The following is a 20382-nucleotide window of genomic DNA, read 5'->3' as shown; positions in this document are numbered from 1 at the left end:
CCAGGTGAGCATGGTGAGTACTTTCTGGTGTTTTCCTCCAGGTTTCTTTCCCTATATTCAGGCAGGTACTAAGGTTGGTTCTCATCGCCCCTTCCTGCCCTTTTCTTGCTCGGGGTCGCACCCCGCACACACTGTGGCACACCTCTGCATGTCAGCACACAGAGCTTCCTCGTGATCTCTTTACAGTTGCTGAGGACTCCACGGGGGGGCAGTGCTTCAGTGGTAGGACTGTCGCCATCCACGAAGGAGGCTTGGGTTCAATGCCTAGCCAATGACTTCAGGCTCAGCCACCACCCACCCATCTGTCAGTAGAGACTTGCATGGTGCTGTGATGCTGAACAGGTTTCAGCGGAGTTTACAGACTGAGACGGGCTAGGAAGAAAGGCCTGGCAATCTGCTTCCAAAAATCCGCTGGTGAAAACTGCATAAATCACAACAATCTGATCCACAACTGATCATGGGGATGGCTCAGGACCAGGCAGCCGTTTGTTCGGTTGTGCATGGGGTCTTGAGTCGGTGCCGACTCAAAGAAAGCTAACAACAGGATCTCGTTATCTGAGAGATGCCGGACTCGATTTGACCCGTTCCCCACTGAAGTGTGTTTAGGTTTTTTCCATCTTGCCCTTTCACAAACAGTGCTTTAGTGAATAGCCTCGTACAATTATGTATACAGGTATATAGCTATAGAACAAGTTCCTAGAAATAGAATTAATGGTTAAAAGGCACGTGAATTTGTAACTTTGATCATGTCATCATATTGTCCTCCAAGAGCGTGGATGCTGTTGGCTTTTTAAAGTTTTAACCACAGTATATTTACAGCCAGCATAGATGTTGCTGGGTATTTTGTGTATATTATTCATTAATATTGTGTAGTTGATGCATGGAGCCCTGGTGGCAGTTCGAATCCACCACCTGCTCCTTGGAAACGCTGTGGGGTGGTTCTCTTCTGTCCTGTAGGGTGGCTGTGAGTCAGGATCGACTTGACGGCACACAGCAGCAGCAGCTGATGAGTGCTCAAAGCGTTGTTTAACTTGTGATTCTCCATCATTTTGTACCTTTCTGTCGCTTCTGGTTTGTCCCTGACTTTGGGGCCTGGCCGCTGACGCCTGTGTTTGGCTCTCATAGTGCCCACACTTGCTTACGTTGTATGCTGAAGCCTCCAAGACTTCTGTTCATGCCCAGCATATGGTCTTTCTCATTTCTCCTGACTGGGTGTTGCTGCCTGTTTGCTGCAGCTGTGCGCTTCGGGGGCAAAGGACCTGGTCCCCGGGTGTCCACTTGCTTATCCTTAAACGGTATGTGTGGCCAGGTGATCTGAAGTGGTTGGGCATCTGGGGTCTGGAGCTCACTTTTGCAGAGTGTGGATCCTAGCTCAGCCCTCACATTCCTTCTCCCAGGACTGTCCTTGGCAGGATCCCCCGCACCCCCAGCAGCTTATGGGGCTGCAGGGTGGGTCGGCAGATGACGACAGCTCCTCACAGGGGTCCCAGTGCCCCCTGAGCTGTGGTCGTGGAGGAAGATGAACCCCTTTCTCTACCTTTGCTCCCGACAACCTAGTGAAAGTTTAGGGGCTGCTGGGCCATTTATGGAGCCCTGGTGGCACGGTGGTTAAGAACTTGGCTGCTAACCAAAAGATCGGCAGTTCGAATCCACGAGCCGCTCCTTGGAAACCCTGTGGGCCAGCTCTCCTCTGTCCTCTAGGGTCGCTCTGAGTCGGCATCGACTTGACAGCAGCAGGTTAGGGTTGTTTTGTTTCGGTCGTTTGCGGTCTGGTGGTGGCGTGCTGTGTGACAGCACCTTCTGCTCCAGCCTCGTGCCCACGAAGGCTTTTCTCCCCATCGGCGCTGAGGGAGGCCACTCACGGACCACCCACATTTGGGAGACTCAGTTGTCCTAGCTGTCTGAGGGCACTTCCCGTAACGTCCACACACACTGAGTGAACGTGGGAGGCTGCCTCTGTGTCCAGGCCTGGTGACTTAGGGTCCCGTGGACAAGAGCTTTACGTCGGGACTGCCTTGGGCTCTTCAAGGGGAAGGTAAATCGCAGGTGTTCAGGGAAGCAGGATTTCTCGGTACCTGATGCAGTGAAGCCGTGAAGTACCTTTGGGACTGAAAAAATGTTGAAATTTTAATAGGACATTACCACGTGAGGTAGATTTTCTTCTTTCCGAGTAGAGTTAGTCTTGAGAAGTTGTATAACGTGCGTTTTATAAATCAGGTGTTTCCCGCCTGTCTTGCGTCACAGTCGAAGTTGCTGTGATTCCTTTCAGTCAGTTGCATCTTTGCTGTAGCTGGTTTCCTTCCCTTCACACAGGACAGCTCATGGCATTTAAGGGTTTAAACAAACATACCAGGCTAGTTCCCGTCTAGAAGGGTCCCCCTGGATGGATCCTTCAGTAGCATGGATATTTGTCCCATAATTTAGCTATACATTTGGATTGTCTTACAGCCCTCAACACTTACATTAGCAGATAGGACTTGGGTTTTATTATTTTTCTGGCATAAGCTCTGCTTGTATAATTGAATGATTATTTAAATGGGCATTTAAAAATGATCTTCCCCAAGAAACTCATTTCTTGTTTAGGGCATGGTAGTGGGTTCCTTCCTATTGTATCAAATTCACAACTGTAGGGTCACTATGAGTCAGAATCGACTCGAGGGCAATGCTTTTTTTTTTTTTTTCCTTCTTTTTTAAACCCAGGCACTTCTGCCATTTTGGAGCTCTTTTCTTGAAACCACAGCAGAACAACCAGCCTGTTACGTTTGCTTAGCTTGCTGCCTTCCATCCCTGCCTCTTGGGATGTACTTTTCTCTTTTCCCAGGGTCCTTTCCCTCTGCAGTTTGGTGCAGAGTTTGTCTCTTTTCTGAAGCCTTTGCTGATTCTGTACACTCTGTATTCCACTTGTCGGTAAACTGTGATATAAATGCCTTTAAATGATATCAATTTAAGTGGTGACCGCGGCCTGTCTTCCACAATTAGATTGTAATCCTCTGGGGAGGCTGACTTTTATTCGGGTCTCCCAGATAAAGCCAGAGGCATTCCGCCCCGAGTGAGTGCATGAGAACAAGGGCTGGCTCCCTGCGTGTGGTAGGGGATGAGCAGGAGGGGCGGGTGGCGGGAGCTGGGCCCCATTGGACCCTCCAGCAGATTAGTGATTCTGAGGAAGGGCCTGACTTTTTGCTTAGTGTAAGATCACTGTTCAGAATGAAGTAAAACCTCATTATTCTGTACTAATTAGGGTGTGTGTGTCTGAATAATAGAGGCTTGAATTACAGAAGATTTCAGGAGAAATTTGCTTTAATTATTTCCTAATATTCATTGTAAAAAAAAAAAAAAAAGGTTAACTGTCTTTTGGGAACTTGTTTTAATGCCTAGATAAAAATTATTTTAATGGTATAAGTGCTAACAAAACAGCAATTTTTTCTTTGTATTTTAACTCTCCATTGTTGGAGAGTTGTTCCATTATTTATTTGCACAAGCCCCATGAAGTTTCAAAGCAAAGTAAGCTTTAATTCTGCTAGGGTTGTCACGCATATTGAGGGGTGACTGTATTCACAAGGTTTTACCACAGAGAGGTGGCAGTTGCCGAGCACCTGCCCAGTACCGGGCGGGTGTGCTAGGACCTGGGTATGCTGTCTCACCCAGACCTCCTGGCAGCCTTGGAGAATGGCTGAGGACAGTGATGACTGTTTATTGAGCCTCTTCTGGGGCCAGGCCGAGTGCTATATACATGTTGTATGATTTCATTCTTTCACCAGCAGTCCTGTGGGGGGCTGCTACCGTTTTCACTTCCGTTTTGGAGCTGAGGAAGCATGCACAGGGAGGTAGGAGTGGTGAATGACAGAGCAGGGACCTGAACGAAGACCTGGCTGGGCACTCTCCCCACCGTCCCGTACTGTGTTTTCTGTGTTGTCAGAGTCTAATAACCAGTAACCAGGTGCCATTGGGTTGGCTCCAACTCATGGCGACCCTGTGTATATCATAGGAGAACTTTGCTCCATTTCCAGTGGCTGGTTTTTTGGAAGTAGATTGCCAGCTCTTTCTTCAGAGGTGCTTCTGGATGAATACAAACCTGCAGCCTTTTGGTTATCAGCTGAGCGTGTTAACTGCAGCACCCAGGGACTCCCAGTGTTTTATTAAGAATCTATTAATAAGTACATTGAGGCTGTCTAGAATTGCCTCCAGGGCCACCTGTCTTAGTCAGCTACTGCTGCTATAACAGAAATACCACAAGTGGATGGCCTTAACAAAGAGAAATGTATTCCCTCACAGTCTAGGAAGCTAGAAGTCCAAATTCAGGGTGCCAGCTCCAGGGGAAGGCTTTCTCTCTCTCTCAGTTCTGGGGGAAAGTCCTTGTCATCAGTTGTCCCCTGGGCTAGGAGCATCTCAGCACGAAGACCCCGGGTCCAAAGGACGTTCTCTCTTGGTTCTTCATTCTTTGTGGCATGAGGTCCGTCCCCCCTCCCCCTTCTGCTCACTTCTCTCCTTTATATCTCAAAAGAGATTGACTCAAGATACAACCTAATCCTGTAGATTGAGTCTTCCCTCATTAACATAACTGCCTCTAATCCTGCCTCATTAACATCATAGAGACAGGATTTACAACACATAGGAAAATCACATCAGATGACAAAATGGTGAACAGTCACACAATACTGGGAATCATGGCCTGGCCAAGTTGACACACAATTCAGTCCATGACAATATAATAACCATGTGAAGGTGTCTGCTGTTCTGTAGATGCTTCAGCTTTAGATACTAGATTTTTTTAAAGTTTTATTGTGGTGAATATAACACAGAGTTTGCCATTAGATGTTAGCTTTTTCAGGATGCATTGCTCTAGTTAGATCAAGTTTTTTGTAACCAATTTTGATTTAGGAATTAAAAATTCTTTTTGTAAACTATTCCAGGGTGGATGAATAAAATAAAGTTAGTTAGCTCTTGAAAGACTTAAGAGAAACATTGGCGTAGTCAGCGTTACAGTACAAGTAACGCCGAAAGAAAATCTAAAGAGATGATAAAACCTCTTTTTTTTAAAAAAAAAAAAAAAAGGCTGCCCTTTTGCACAATAAATAAGGGGTACGTAGTGGGTAGGGAAGAGAAACTATCCATGGGAGGGGAGTTTCGTGCCTGGAAGCAGAGAACTGTGAACACGCAGCAGAATGGTATCGGAACCCTTGTATAGTTTATTCCAGACCTTCTCACACCCCTCTTTCTTGAGCTACATGAGATTTTGTCTTCACCTCAACCTTAAGATGCTGAGGTGTAGCCACAGAGGGAAAGATACTGAAATGGTCCCCTAGGAGACAAGACGGGGCAGGAGAGGGGGAAGGAGAAAGATGCTGAGAACAATGTAACATTTCCAGAGAATTCATTAGTGAGTTTTGTTCTCTTTGTTTCTGTTTTAAGGAAGTGGTAATAAATGTGAATTTTAATACTTTATATCTTTGACTAGGAAAGTAACTTGTTAAAGTTGATACTGTGTATTCTCTGCAACTGGTGCTCCTCTCTGTCAGTGAGCGCACAGAGCCTTCCGAAGTGCCTCGGACATGCTGAGCCGCCTGTGCTGGGCACGGGCTGGGCAGTGGGGAGCAGTACAGCCGTGCTTCCTGCCCTCACGGAGCTTGCAGCCTCCTGAGTCGCACTGGGAAGCTGAATCGTAATTCTAAGACTCATTATGCTTATGGAGGATAAGAGCTTAGATGCCGATAGAGGGTATGATCAAATGGTTTGTACATGTTTTGACAGGAAAATCAATTCTGTCAATACAGAGGCATTTCGAAGACCAGAATTTGAGGCTCCACATGCATTTCTTAAAAGGGGAAAAGGGTATTATGACGGAAAGAGGAGACTTCAGAAAACCTGAAGAAAGGTGTGTTGTAGATGGTTTGTTTAGACCTTGCTCAAACAAAACTATTTTCAAGTGTTACTGGCTGTGCAGGCTAATTCGGCCGCTGACCTGGTGTTTGAAGTCTGTAAAGTGGAAAGCTGTCTTCAGAGCACCTGAACAGTAGTTCAGTCCTTGTTGAAGGTGAAACGGTGCATCCTGTTAATGGTTTAAATAAGAATTGACCTTCATGCGTGGGGCCCACCATCTGTCTCCCAGTGTTCAGAGGTGGGTCATCACCCGGAACAAAGTTGCTGTGTGCTTTCCCAGTCTGGAAGTGGAACAGCCTTGCTATCTCACTTGGTGAAGGCCTTCTCTTCCCCGGGCTGGCTGAGTTTTGCTGTGACGTTCTCCCTCCCTAAGCTCCTTGCTGAGTCCCCAGCCTTCTGTGTGTGTGATAGAGACTTGAGCGCTCTGAGCTCTGTTTTCTCTCCGATCAGCTTCAGTGGATGGGGTGGTCTCAGGGTTGGTTGCCAGGAAGCCCCAAAGGAGAGGAAATTCATGACCCTAGCCGTGGACTTGTAACAGCAGTGGTTGCAGGAGATGGGGAAGTCTCCTGCTGAGGATGAAGCCCCTGAAAACAGGGTGCCTGTGAGCACAAGGGCCAAGTCAGCCTCTGCAGCTCATTCTTTGGCTTTGACCTTGGCTTCCGTTATTTATTTGTTTACTTGTTTGTTTGAGCTCATGTGCTTTACCACTAGAAGGATGGCGAGAATGCCTTTGAGGTAGCATTAGCAGAGAGAAGAGGAGTTACCTGGATTGGAATGATAACTCTCTGTCTTTCGTCTTAGGCACTTTGGATGGTTCAGATTGCTGTTGCTCAACCCTCCTTGCGTTGGGACACTTCGGTGTGTAGAAAGCACAGCTGGGTTGTGTTGCAATATCCTGGCCTGCTTCTTCACTCCCCTCTGTCGATGTTTTAACTAGAAGAGTAAAGCAGTGACAGTCCCTGGTGGGAAGTACGGGTCTGTAGGTGTCTTCCACAAACCCCACCCAACCTACTTGCCTTTTGAAAAAACCACACCCTGTGTGTTTGGGTGTGCACAGCTCATATATGTTTTGCCTGGCAGGTGGGGACATTAGTAGAGTTAGTCAGCCAGCCAGCTATGAGGTATGTTTGGACTGAATAGGATGAGAATACGTGGTCAAGGTGGACAAAACGTGGCAGACCAAACAAAAACCCAAATGAGCCTAAGACAGAATGCTCTGCTTATAATGATAAAAATTATGTGTACATTTGGACAAGAACCAGGATAAAACATAAATGAAAACCAGTAAATTTGGGAGTGGCAAGATGCTGGGTGAAATTTTAAAGTTAAAAACATTTTAGAATAAAATTTTTTTTTTGTGCTAAATAAAATGAAATACCCAGTATCTGGCCCAAAGGGCTGTGCAAACAAAAAAAAAACCTGTTGCTGTCGAGTTGATTCTGATTCATAGTGACCTTACAAGACAGAGTAGAACTGCCCCACAGGGTTTACAAGGAGCAGCTGGTGGATTTGATCTGCAGACCTTTGGTTAGCAGCTGAGTGCTTAACCATCACGCCACCAGGGCCCCAAAGGGCTCCAGTTCACCTTTTTATCACGTCACCCTGGGTATTGTTACCCTTGCTTTACAGATGAAGGGATTAAGGTGCAGAAATGAAGCACTTAGCCCAGGATGCATGGCTAATTGGCAAAGTTAGGGTTTCCGCCCCTGTGTGGGTTTCAGAGTTTTCTTTCCCCTTGTTCTGTGCTGAACTGGGGGCCTGGCGCTGACCCTGCAGGTTACCTTGCTGCTCTTTGGGGTTTGCCTGCTGTTTGGGCCCGGCCATCACTCAGGAAAAGGGCTCAGGGACGCTGGAAGACTCAGTCAGGGAGGTCTGCGGGTTGTTCTGATTGTAAATAGAAGCTCTGTGGTGTACAGCGCTGCCAGGGTCTCCCACCCACCCGGGCAGGCAGGCAGGGAAGCCAGCCTGCCATCATGGCGCTGCCTCCTGCTTTAGACGCGGTTTTGTTCTCGCGCGCGTGGGAGCAGACTGCTGTCTTTCTCCCTCAAAGTGGCTGCCAAGCGCTGTAACCACTGCACCACCAGGGCTCCTGATGTTTAAAGAGCACTGAGCAAGCGTCTATGTGCCTGTGGACAGGCCTGAAAGGCAACAAGCTCAAAGCTTAGTTATGTTGGAGAGGGTTTCGGATTTGTTTTCTTTTTACTTTATTGCATGTGATCTTTGTGTCTGGAGACCTTGGTGAACCTCCGGATTCAGGACAACACAAGAGTCAAGTTCACATCTCTCAAAGGCCCCGTCCCATAATCCTGAGGAAGCAGTCCCACGTTGAGGGGCATTCTACAGAACAGCTGGCCTGCCCTCTTCAAAAATGTCAGAGTTAAGAAAGGCAAAGAAGTCTGAGGACCTGTCCTAGGTTAAAGCAGACTAAAAAGACCCGACAGCTAAATGGCATAACTAAATCCTGAATTGGATCTTGCATCTGGGGAAAGGAAAAAAAAGGACAGTATTGGGACAACTGGCAAAGTTTGAGTAAGGGCAGTATGTTAAGTATCATGTCAATGTTTAATTTCCTGAACTTGATAAATGTACTGTGATCGTGTAAAAGGACATTCTTAGGTGATACAAACTGAAGTGCTTAGGAGGAAAGGATGAGACTGTCTGCCAGTTAGTCTCAAAAACTAAAAGTGTGTTTGTGTAGTTGGCAAATAATATCTAATCCCTTATAGTCTAGTAGGAAGAAACAGATGTGGATTGGAGGCGTTTTGCTAGGCGTGTATGTACGGAGAACTTTGGGGGCTCAGAAGAGGGACGGGTTTGTTCTGCAGGGGTAGCCTCAGAAGGTCTTCGTAACTCTCTGAGACTGTCTGATCTGCGTGGAGGTTGGGAGTGAGTTTTCTGGACGAGGAGAGAGCGCTGGCTCACTGTGTTAGGGCTGGAAGGTGGGTGAGAGAGGGCTGAGAAGCAGGACTTCGAACTGGTTCGTTCCACTTGGAACCCCTGCTGAGAATTTGCATTTCCACCGAAGATATACTGAATCAGAATCTACAGCTTAACAAGATCCCCAGGTGATTATTGTGTATAATAAATTTTGAGAACCACGGCTCTGTTACGGTTCTCAAATTGGTCCTTAAGCAACAACATTGGTGTTGCCTGGGAACTTTTTGTTAGAAATACAAATTCTCAGCAGGGGTTCAAGCTAGAAGGAACCGTTGGAAGCCCTGCTGAGAAGTAGGGGCTGCATTCTGGGTGGCCTCAGATGCCGCACTAAGGCATGTGAACGTCTTCCATAGACAAAGATACTTCTGACTGCAAGTTATGATAAACTCCAGCTAAAGTGGCTTAAACAGTAGGACATGTATCATCTCAAAGAACAAGAAGTCTGAAAGTAGTGAGGTTCCAGGGTCACGTAATTCAGCAGCTCGGAGAGCAGCTCAGATGTCTTCGCGGATCCGTGTGCCTCTGTTGTTTGGCGCGCCCTTAACACGTGAGCATTGTCTCCTCTCTACGTTGCAAGATAGGCGCCATCATTCCATGATGAAATCTAATGAAAAAAGGAGTGTTTCTTTCTGAGCATCCCTTATTAGGGCTGTCTTAGTGGACTCACCTTCGGATCCCTTAGCTGGGATGTGTCACTTGCAAGTGACTGCGAAGGTCAGCTTATCCTGCTGCTGGGGAAGGCAGTACCCTTTTTGGAGGAGCCACCTGTCTGCTGTCTTGGAACCATGCAGTTTCCCCAGCAGAGAAGGGGAGGGCTTGTTGGCTAAGCAGTCATTAGGGTTTGCCACCTTGAGGGAAAATAGTTTTCATTTTCTAAAGGCAGGTGGTTTGGGGGGAGAGGAGAGGCTATGATAATTAAAAAAAATAGCCTCATGCACCCATTACCCCCATTGCTTAACTGGAACAACTATTTTTGTTTCTTGCATGTTCCTTTCCAGCCATTGTCCACTGCACATATTTTTAATTCTAATCTTATTCTGTGTGCCATTTTGCATGCATTTTTATTTGCATATGTTTTTACATAGCATAAAACATTTTTCTTCATTTTTACATAGCAATTATTTTGGTAGATGTATAAGATTTTGTAATATTGCAAGGCAGTTGATTAAGCCTTACTGTTACTGGACAACAGTAATGATGGTAATAGCTAAAACTTAACATTCACTGTGTATAGGCACTATTCTAAGTGCTTTACAGCTTTTAATTCATTTAATCTTCACAGCGACTGTGTGAGCTGTAGAGGAAACTGAGGCACAGAGCAGTTCAGTAATTTGCCCGAGGCCCCACAGCTGAAAATGGGGAGCTGGAGGCAGAACTGGGGTTCAAATGCAGGCAGTATGATTGTAGAGTCTGTAACTGTTGTGCTAAGCTGCCTCTGGAGAGTGTTGTGTTGCACTTTTGTGTGTGTGTGTGTTACAGATAATACTATGATGAACATATTTCTACATATCTGTCCTGTGCACACGTGCCCAGCCTGGTTGGTGGGATTTGAAGAGTGCATGGGAGGTGAGGGAGTAGAGATGACATAGAGACACCCCTCTGGAAGAATGTCACTTTGAGAGGGACTGGAACAAAGGGGGTGCTTTGATTTTCACCTGTTTTGTTTGTGAGGGAGGAGGATCTGTTTTGTTTACTATTTTATCTTCCTCTGTGATAATTCTCTGCTTGTGTCCTTTGTACTCTGGAGCCAGTATGCTTTTCCTCGTCCTGTGGGGGTGACGCTGACCTTCTTAATATGACACCCGTGTTTCTAACTCCTATTTTCAGCTATCTTTAGTTTCTGTATATGTCTTTTTTTAAAGTTACTTCTGTAGCTTCAATACCTTGAGACATCACTGATCTCATTTTATGTTAAGGCTAGGTTTTTTAAAAAAATAATTACATGTTTATGTAATCATTTAAGGTTAGGCTTTACTTTAATTTCCCCAGATAGCTACTCATTGAACCCAAAGCCCAGTTCTTTTTTAGACACGTATGTGTGTTCTTAAAGGCATCCGGCGTTATGATCTTGTGAAGTTCTGGACTTCCCGTTGTTTTCCTTGCATGTGTGTGTCTGCCTTTGTTCTCACAGCACACTGTTCAGTTAGCGTTTCAGATGAAACCTGATGAAGTCCAGCAGGGCTTGCCGTCCTCGGCTCTGCTTAACTCGTTCTTTCTCAGGATTTGAAAACTGTTCTTCTTGGTTTCATTTTCCCAAGTGAACTTTCAGAGGATTTTGACATCACACTTAAGACGTGCTAGTGTTCTGGGTTGAAGGCCCTGTTGTTTAGGATCATGATAACGTACAACGGTTGGAGAGCTGTTATGGTTGCTTCAATTCTCATTTTCCATTTCTGTTTGATTTCTAGATTTTGGATCATTGTTTGACTTGGAAAATGATCTTCCCGATGAGCTGATCCCCAATGGAGGAGAATTAGGCCTTTTAAACAGTGGGAACCTTGTTCAAGATGCTGCTTCCAAACATAAACAGCTGTCGGAGCTTCTGCGAGGAGGCAGCAGCTCTAGCATCAACCCAGGAATAGGGAATGTGGGCGCCAGCAGCCCCGTGCAGCAGGGCCTCGGGGGCCAGGCCCAGGGGCAGCCCAACAGTGCCAGCATGGCCAGCCTGGGTGCCATGGGCAAGAGCCCTCTGAACCAGGGAGACTCTTCCGCCCCCAGCCTACCCAAACAGGCCGCCAGCACCTCCGGGCCCACCCCCCCTGCCTCCCAAGCACTGAACCCACAAGCACAAAAACAAGTGGGACTGGTGACCAGCAGTCCTGCCACATCGCAGACTGGACCTGGGATCTGCATGAATGCGAACTTCAACCAGACCCACCAAGGCCTCCTCAATAGTAACTCTGGCCACGGTCTCATGAATCAGGCCCAGCAAGGGCAGGCGCAAGTCATGAACGGATCTCTCGGGACTGCGGGCAGAGGAAGGGGAGCCGGAATGCCGTACCCCGCCCCGGCCATGCAGGGGGCCTCGGGCAGCGTGCTGGCTGAGACACTAACTCAGGTGTCACCCCAAATGGCCAGTCATGCAGGACTGAGCACGGCACAGGCTGGAGGCATGAGTAAGGTGAGTGGCTCCGTGCTTGATGCTTCCTCCCTAGCCTTTTCCCAGAAGCAGGTAATGCCTTAAATGGGACCACGTGGTCTGTTCCTCCAGGCGGGCTATCCAGACGTCACTCAACTCGGAAGGGACGGATCTGTTGTCCGGATCCCTTCTGTCCCGGGTCAAGGTCTCTGCCCCATGTCTTCAGAATGAGAGTTCTCGAGGAAGCTACTAGTAGGGTGGCCTGCGGGTTAGGTAGTTGAAGGTGTAGGGAACGTGTTTGGACCGATTGCCATTTTTCAACTGTGAGGAAGATGGATGTGTAGACGTAGGAGCTCGCTTCTCTTGGGCATCAGCTTCTCGTGGCATCAGTGAACCCTGTAAGGGATGCGTGACCTCTGCTGTGCCCAGCTGACGAAGTCCTTACTTGTATATAACAGTACCAGTTGCTGTTGAGTCCACTTCGACTCGTGCTGACCCCATGTGTGTCAGAGTAGAACTGTGGTCCATGGGGTTTTCAGTGGATGATCTTTGGGAAGTAGATTGCCAGGCCTTTCTTCCGAGGTGCTTCTGGGTGGGCTTGAACCTCCGACCTTTGAGTTAGGAGCTGAGCGCATTAGCCGTTTGCACGACCCAGGGGCTCCTAGTTGTATATAGGCTGTTTGCTTTTACAGCTACCCAGTGAGGTATTTGTCACTGTGGCCTCCATTTTACTGATGAAGAGGCTGTGTTCTGAGCATCTTAGCTCAACTCCTTGCCACAGTTACAGGACTAAGAGGTGGCAGAGCCGGGGGAAGCCTGGGCCCTGGGTCCCTGAGGAAACCCTAACGTGGTGGTTCTCAGAGTAGGGTCCCCGGGCCAGCAGCATCAGCATCACCTGGAAACGGGTTAGAAATGCACATTCTCAGGCCTCACCCCAGACCTGCTGAATCAGAAGCTCTGGGGGTGAGGCCCGCTACCTGGGTTTTCAGGCGCCTCCAGGTGGGTGTGAGTCCTTGCTTGGGGAACGTCTGGGCTGTGGTTGGCAGCCAGGAGCCCCACAGCTGGTATGTAGAGTGGGAGATGAACTTTGGCGGGGAGGAAAGGTCAAGGCCGAGCTGGAGAGCAGACAGCGGAGAAAGGTGAAAGCTGGCGGGGGAGAAGAGCGAGCAGGAGAGGCAGGCTGGGTCCTGGTGCAGCAACCAACACTGCAGACTCTGCAACAGAAGGTGTCTGGACGGCAGCCGCTGGCGCACCTACTTCAGGCCGTGTTTGGTACAGCAGATCCCAGAACAGAAGAACAATTCGGGCTGTTCTTTGGGCATGATTAGTACCAAATGAGGGAAGGGGGGAGTAAGGGTAGAACACAGGTTCCATACAAGGTGGGCTAGAGCGTCTGGTGATGGGCTACGAAGCCCTCCCTGTGACTGTCTGAGGTGAGGAGAGGGTTTTTTTTTAACTTAATAAAGGTAACTAATTCCCAGCATTAAAACAGCATTTATCTCTTTTGAAACGTTAGTTGTAGCTGGTATTTAAAGAGGGGTCTGTGTGTGCCCGCACCTTTTAGGGTCTGGGGTTGAGAAGGGTTTTCTGATGGATTCGTGGTTCCTGCGTAGATGATGTTTTTGCCTTCTTAATATCCTCACCTCTCCACTTCATACTACCTAGTTAGAAAACCTTTTTATTTGGGAGAATTCAGGTCATATAGAAAAATAAGACATATGCAGTGGTTCTCAAACTTTTTGGTCTAGGGATCACTGAGTAATTTTAAAAAATAGGACTGAAAAGAGAGTTTTAAAAATGTGGATTATATCTATTAATATGTACTGTATTAGATATGAAAACAGTCTTCAGCACATGTAATGAAGCCTCTGGAAATCCCACTGTGTACTTAGGAGAGAACGAAACTGAACAGGGCAGAGAAGGTCTTAGTAGTTTATGAAAATGACTGTGATTTTGTGCCATCGCCGCCCCTCCCCGCAAAGGCCTGGGCCCCTGGACCACACTTTGAGAGCTGCTAGTGTAAATGTATCTCTAAAAGATAGACTCTGTAAACCTAAACACAATACCATTATCACATATAAATAAACTAACAATTTCTTCACACTGTCAAAGGTCCACTAAACATTCAAATTTCCAGTTGGCTCATATGTCATAATTTGTTTTTACAGATTTTACTCGAAACCTTAATAATCCATATTTCATTTGGCTGATGCATCTCTTGAGGATCTACTAGTCTGTAGGATCCTTACAGTTTATTTGTTGAAGAAACTGGTAGTTTGGTGGTGGTTGTGTGCTTGTTGTCCTGGGGAGTTGCGTGCCGTCCGGATTGTGCCGATTACGTCTGTGTCATTTCACAGTCTGCTGTCTGCCCAGATTTTTCCTGTCATCCTTGAATTCTTTCATTTGTGCAGTATGAGCTCTTCGAGACAAACACTTTGTGAGCGTTCACTGTTTGGAAAGTGAGCCACGTGAGTGCTGCGGCGGCAGTCAGCTCCGTTTCCTGTAGGTGTCCCAGAGAGGAAAATGGACTGGGGGCTGGAACTTTTGAGAGACATGTCATACCCTTTGGGTGGGACACAAGACAAATAGTGATGCACAGACAGTCAGAGCAAGAGGCAAGTTTGTATTCAGCCACGCCTTCTCTGTAACGTAACTGTAGCACAGCCAGATAAGATCTTCACATGCACACAGGGAAAGAAACTTTTTAAAAGATAATTTTATTTTGAAAACTATCACTGTAAGTTGTGCTGCTATTCTTGGTATCCTTTTCCACAGTCTTCCGCCAGTGTCAGAGTTGTCCATGGAGGAATTGTTGGCATGGTGTACCTTTGGTATTTATATTTTCACCAAAATAAAAACGTTAAAAAAAATTACTACAAAGGAGATATGTATTCCCTGTAAAATAATTTTAAAAAAGAGCAGCTCACCCCAGCACTCCTTACGGATAACCACCTCTCTCCAGATAGTATTTATTAATACACTTTTTTAATAGAAAATGGAACCAAAGGACGTGAGCCCCTGGCTGGTTCACTTAATTCCCAGTATGTCTTAGGTGCCTCTCCATGTCAGCACATACAGATTTTTCTCGTTTTTTCTACTGATAGCAAAGTATTCCGTTAAGTCATGCACCATAATTTGTTTATCTAGTCCCCCAATGACGAACATTTGGATTGTTTCTGCTTTTTCACTAGTACAAACAATGTGGCAGTGGATATATATCCCTGTGGAGGCAAATCTACAAGCATCGTGGAATAGATTTATGAAAAGCAAGACTGCTGGGTCAGACTGTGTTAAATGTTTTTTGTTTTGTTTCTAGAAAGTAATCATGCACATAGTTTAACAACAAATAAACAGCATCAAGGGCAAGAACTGAAAAGTTCATCTCCCTTAATTCTTGACCTTTGCTTCTCCCAAATTCTCTCACCAAAGGCAACTGCTATTTCTTATCTGTTCTGCCAGAGATGGTCTGTGCATATAGAGGGGTGTATGTAGATATCTTCTCTAAACATAAAGAGTATAATGTACACATCTGTGAGAAAAAAATATATATATATATTTATATATATATCTATATGTATCATCTCCCCGCCACACACACACGCACACTGAACAATGTAGGTTGGAAATTGTTCCATGTTGCATATAGCTCTCAGCCACAGTAGTCTTCCTGATTTGGGTATATCTTGATTTATAGGACTAATGCCTATTGGCTGGACATTTAGGTTGTTACCAGTGTTTTACGATTGCAGCAGTTTTGGACTGAACATACTTGTACATACATCTTTGTATAGCTGAGTGAATATATCTGGTGGATAAATTCTTGGAAGTGGAATTTCTAGATTAAAGGATATTGACATTTTTAATAAGCACAAAAAAAAACACCCAGACCTGTTGCCATTGAGTTGATTTCTACTTATATAGCGACCCTAACACAGATATTGCCACATATTCTCCAGAAATATTGTGCAGATTACACCTTCACTAACAGTAAATGAATTCCTGTCCCCCAAATCTCGCCAGTACTGGATATTATCATTTTTTATTATTTGCCATTTTGTTGCATAAAAAACCTCACTGGTTTATTTTGCATTTCTTTGTTATGAATCTTTTTTCATAAATTGGCATTTGTTGTCTGCCAATTTTTAGCTTATAACCATTGTCCATTTTTTGTCGAATTGTTGCCCTTTTTTCTTATTTGTTTGTAAGAACTGTTTGTATATTAAAAATATAAGCCTCTTAATAAATGTATCCAAGTTTTTTTCCCCTTTTATATTTGCCAAAATTTGTTTCACCAGTGATATGGCCACATATGCTTGCGGTGTGATAGTTCTGTGTTGTTAACAATGGATGTTTTCAGTTTTTATAGCAACAAATTTATCTGTTTTTTTCTTCATGGCTTTTGGGTTTTATGTCATGTTTAGAAATGCTTTCCCTATTTCAAAATTATGACATAGACTCCAGATTTTTCTCGCCCTTGTATCTTAGATTTTTAACCCAGAATATATTTTGGCTCTTACAGGGAGTGAGATCTAGAGATCCAGTTCTATGTTTTCCCAAATTATAGTTGCCCAGTACTATTTATTTGGTAATGGTCGTCTGTATTTTTCCCCATTGATGTGAGATGCCATTTTTCGTATAGACTTAATTCAGTTTTCGTATATGTGGGGTTTGGGTCTCATTCTGGTCTCTCTTTTTTGCTCCGTTGATCTTGTCCTAGCTGTAAAATGAATTTAATACGTGATGGCATGAGTTGCCCTTCATTCCTTTCCAGGAGTCTGGTGTTTTCTTCACCATTGTTGTAAGTTACTCTTTCAAATGTGTGGTTCTGCACCGTTGCTACGCATCAGAACTAGCTGGGCCTGAGCCCCGCTGCAGACCTATTAAATGAGGGTCTCTGGGGGCGTGGCCTGGGCATTAATATACTTTATAGTGCCTCAGATGATTTTCATGGCAGCAGGAGTGGAGAAACCGTTGTTTTAGATAAATTTTAGAACTGTTTTACCAGTTCTTAAAACGAAAAAATTTTTGGCATTGTGATTGTGATTATATTGAATTTCATACATCATTTTAGGAAAAAATTGACATTTTAACAGTTTTGTGACTTCCCGAGTCTTCTTATCTTGCAAATACAAGTTACGTCTTTCCCCAGAGTCTTACGTTGTTCAGGAGCATGACATCATTTTCTTCGTATAGGCGCTCCACCTTTCTTATTTCTGGATGTATGGTGGCTTTTTTGCTGTTGGAGGTAGTTCTTCTATTTCTTTATCTAACTGGCTATTGTGTTTAATATAGGAAAGATGTTGGTGCGTATCTGTCACTTTGGTCATCTGCCCACTTGATGGAACTCTTATTCTAATTCTTTTTCAGGTGAGTCTTTTGGGCTTTCCAAGTAGACAGTCATCTTTGGCATTATTGATACTTTGTATTCCCCCTGCCAGTGTTTCTGCCAGTGTTCATGCTCTTGGGCATCCCTGTCTTGTATCTGACTCGAATGGAGATACATCTAGCGTTTTATTTTGAAGCATAATGTTAGCTTTGGTTTGCAGTCAACAAATGTATTTCTTTTCTAAATTGAGGAATCATCTATTCCTCATTTATCAGCTGTTGGATTGTATAAAATGCCTTTTCGACATCTATGGTGATTACCTCTGTGATTTTTTCTCTTTTGTTTTATTTATGTGACAGATTATCTCAGTAGGTTTCCTAATGTCAAACTGAACCATCCCTGTAATTATGAAATTAAAAGTTAATGTTTTGCTGAATTTTATTTGCTAGTGTTTCATTTAGAATTTTTGCTTCTCACTAATCAATATTGAGATTGACCCATAGTTCATTTTTTGTGTACATCTTTGCCAGGTTTTGATACCAGTGTTATGTAAACATCTGTTTTCTGGAACCGTTTCCATAGTGTTGGAAAGATCTGTTCCTTGAAGGGTTAGGAGACTTCACCTGCACAGCTGTGGGGGCCTGAGCTTGTTTTTTGGGTGACTTACGATCTCCGACACCTCTTTTATTATTTTCTATGACTATTGGTCCTTTCAGACTCGATCTCTCGGAGCAAAGTATTTTCTTTTAGAAAAGTCTAAGTTTACTTTGTTTTTGGGAAATACTCAAAATATTTAACTCTTTCAATCCTCAGTAAAAAAGTTATGAAGTAGGTACTACCACGTTTTGCATGTTACAGATTAAGAAATGGAGTCCCACAGAAGTTGACTAGCTTCCCATGATCGCATAGTGTCATGGATTGAATTGTGTCCCCCAAAACTATCTGTCAACTTGGCTGGGTCATGATTCCCAATATTGTGTAGTTGTGTACCATTTTGTAATCTGATACAATTTCCTTATGTGTTGTAAATTCAATCACTATGATCTAATAAGATGGATTAGCGGTAGTTATACTGATGAGGTGTACAAGATTGGATAGTGTCTTAAGCCAGTCTCTTTTGAGATATATAAGAGAGAAGTGAGCAGAGACACATGGAAACCTCATACCACCAAGAAAGCAGTGCCAGGAGCAGAGCACGTCCTTTGGACCTGAGGTTCCTGTGCAGAGAAGCTCCCAGACCAAGGGAAGACTGATGAACCACAAAGACCTCGCTCCAGAGCTGACTGAGAAAGCATTCCCCTGGAGCTGATGCCCTGAATTTGGACTTGCAGCCTACTTGACTGTGAGAGAATAAACTTCTCTTTGTTAAAGCCATCCACTTGTGGTATTTCTGTTATAGCAGCACTAGATGACCAAGACAGCGTAGTGAGTAAGCGGCAGAGCCAGGACTGGATTCCTGGTAGTCTGGCTCAGGGCCTCTTAATCACTAACCCATGACACCTGTTTCTTGGGCAGTTTTTATAATTTATATCTTAATAGAAAATTATTTTCACCCAGGCTATAAAATTGGTTAGAGTTGTACCAAAATTCTTGGCTTTCTCAGTATATGTAATTATTTCCCCTTTCTCATTCCTAATCTTGTGTGACTCTTTAAAGAAATGTTTTAAGTAGGAAACAAGCCATTCCAACAACATGGCAGTAGTGTTAATAGGCAGGATACAAATTTAAATCAAAACAAAACAGATTTCTTCATCCATTTCACCAGCAGCAAAAGCTGATATGTAATCATATTACCTTTTTTCATAGCATGTTCTAGTCTTCTACTGAAAATAACCCAAATGCTTGTCCTTTAGAAGGAAAGCAAAAAAGATCAATACATAATAAGTGAGATTTAGAGGTGGTACACACACTGAAGTTACTCTGGCCACGGGTGTCGAGATTTGTTGCTTTGCACAAAGAAGGTGGCAGAAGGAAGCCAGAAGCTGGTGGAAGGAGGAAGATTTTTGATGTATTTGGCCAAGAGGTCCAGAACCTTTCTACAGTTGATAAAAATTTGCTTTTGTGGCCTTAGAAATCCTTTTAATCCTTTCTTATAAGTAACGGATCTGAAAAGGGACCAAAATAGTTTGTATGTAAGCCTTCTTTACAGAATGTTAGATTAGGGCTTATTTTTTTAATACGATATTTGGAATATCCTTCTTTTTAGAGAGTGATGAGAAAACATAGCACATGCTTTGCCTGGAGCTCTCCCTAAGGCTTGGACTTAGATGGAGACTTCCCTGGACTCAGTCAGCCAACATTTTGGTCAGAAACTAGAAAGCAGTGGTCCTCAAACTTGAGCATTCGGCAGAACCACTGAGGGCTTGTTAACACACGTGACTTAACACCCCTGAACTTTCTGATTGAGGGGCCTGGGGTGGGGCCTGAGAAGCTGCGTTTCTAACCATCTGCCAGGTCACGCTGGTCAGGAACCACACTCTAAGCACCGGTGCCCTACAGGAATGGGTTGCAGCACAGCTTGTAGTCAGTGAAGAGTTAGTAGGGTCAAGTTAGCTGTTAAAGGGACAGCTAGTCTACCCTCTCTATTTTGGGAAGATAATTAGAAATTTTCAATATTTAATAGTAAGAGAAATGATCCTGTACGTTTGTCTGATGCTGTCACTCTTTCATGTAATGTCATCTAATCTTTAAAGTGATGCAGAGAAAATCAGGGAATTTTGTATAACACAAATCCTAAATTAGCCTTTTTTTAAAAAAGATCACAACAAAAATAAATTGTCACTTTCTAGAATGAAAAAATTGAAAGCTTTGAATTAATACAGTGCGACGTGGGATGTATGTAACTCCTGTAGGCACGGGTTTTCGGCAGCAACATGAAGCAGTTGTATAACAGCTCAGTAATCTTATCACAACTTTAATGGAGGGTCCTCATAATTGTGCTTTAGAATGTGTGATTCAAGACATGCCTGCCTTCCCATGATACTCATCCCTGAATTAATTTCTTAAAACTTTTTAATGAAATGAGATTGTATGGATATTAAACGGCTGGTATAGGTGGTACTTCGTCTGTTGATTATGCAGAGTAGCAGCAGCAGTAGCTCAGAGGCTTCCTCCTACAGTTAGCTAAGCGCTTAAGAGCAGAACTTGAGCTCTGGACTAAGCT

At 44.5% G+C, this 20382-nt stretch overlaps 1 protein-coding gene across 1 annotated transcript in view; it reads left to right on the top strand.

The window, feature by feature from the left end:
• CREBBP (CREB binding protein) overlaps positions 1-20382 on the top strand; it is a 139036-nt gene that overhangs the window by 15365 nt on the left and 103289 nt on the right. The window contains exon 2 of the mRNA XM_004373206.3: positions 11223-11935. Coding sequence (XP_004373263.1) covers positions 11223-11935 — 713 coding nt within the window. The remainder of the gene's footprint in view (positions 1-11222; positions 11936-20382) is intronic.

This window comes from Trichechus manatus, unplaced genomic scaffold (assembly GCF_000243295.1).
Source record: "Trichechus manatus latirostris isolate Lorelei unplaced genomic scaffold, TriManLat1.0 scaffold00024, whole genome shotgun sequence".
NCBI lineage: Eukaryota > Metazoa > Chordata > Mammalia > Sirenia > Trichechidae > Trichechus > Trichechus manatus.
The sequence above is the reverse complement of the archived record's forward strand: the minus strand, read 5'-3'. Positions and strand labels throughout refer to the sequence as shown.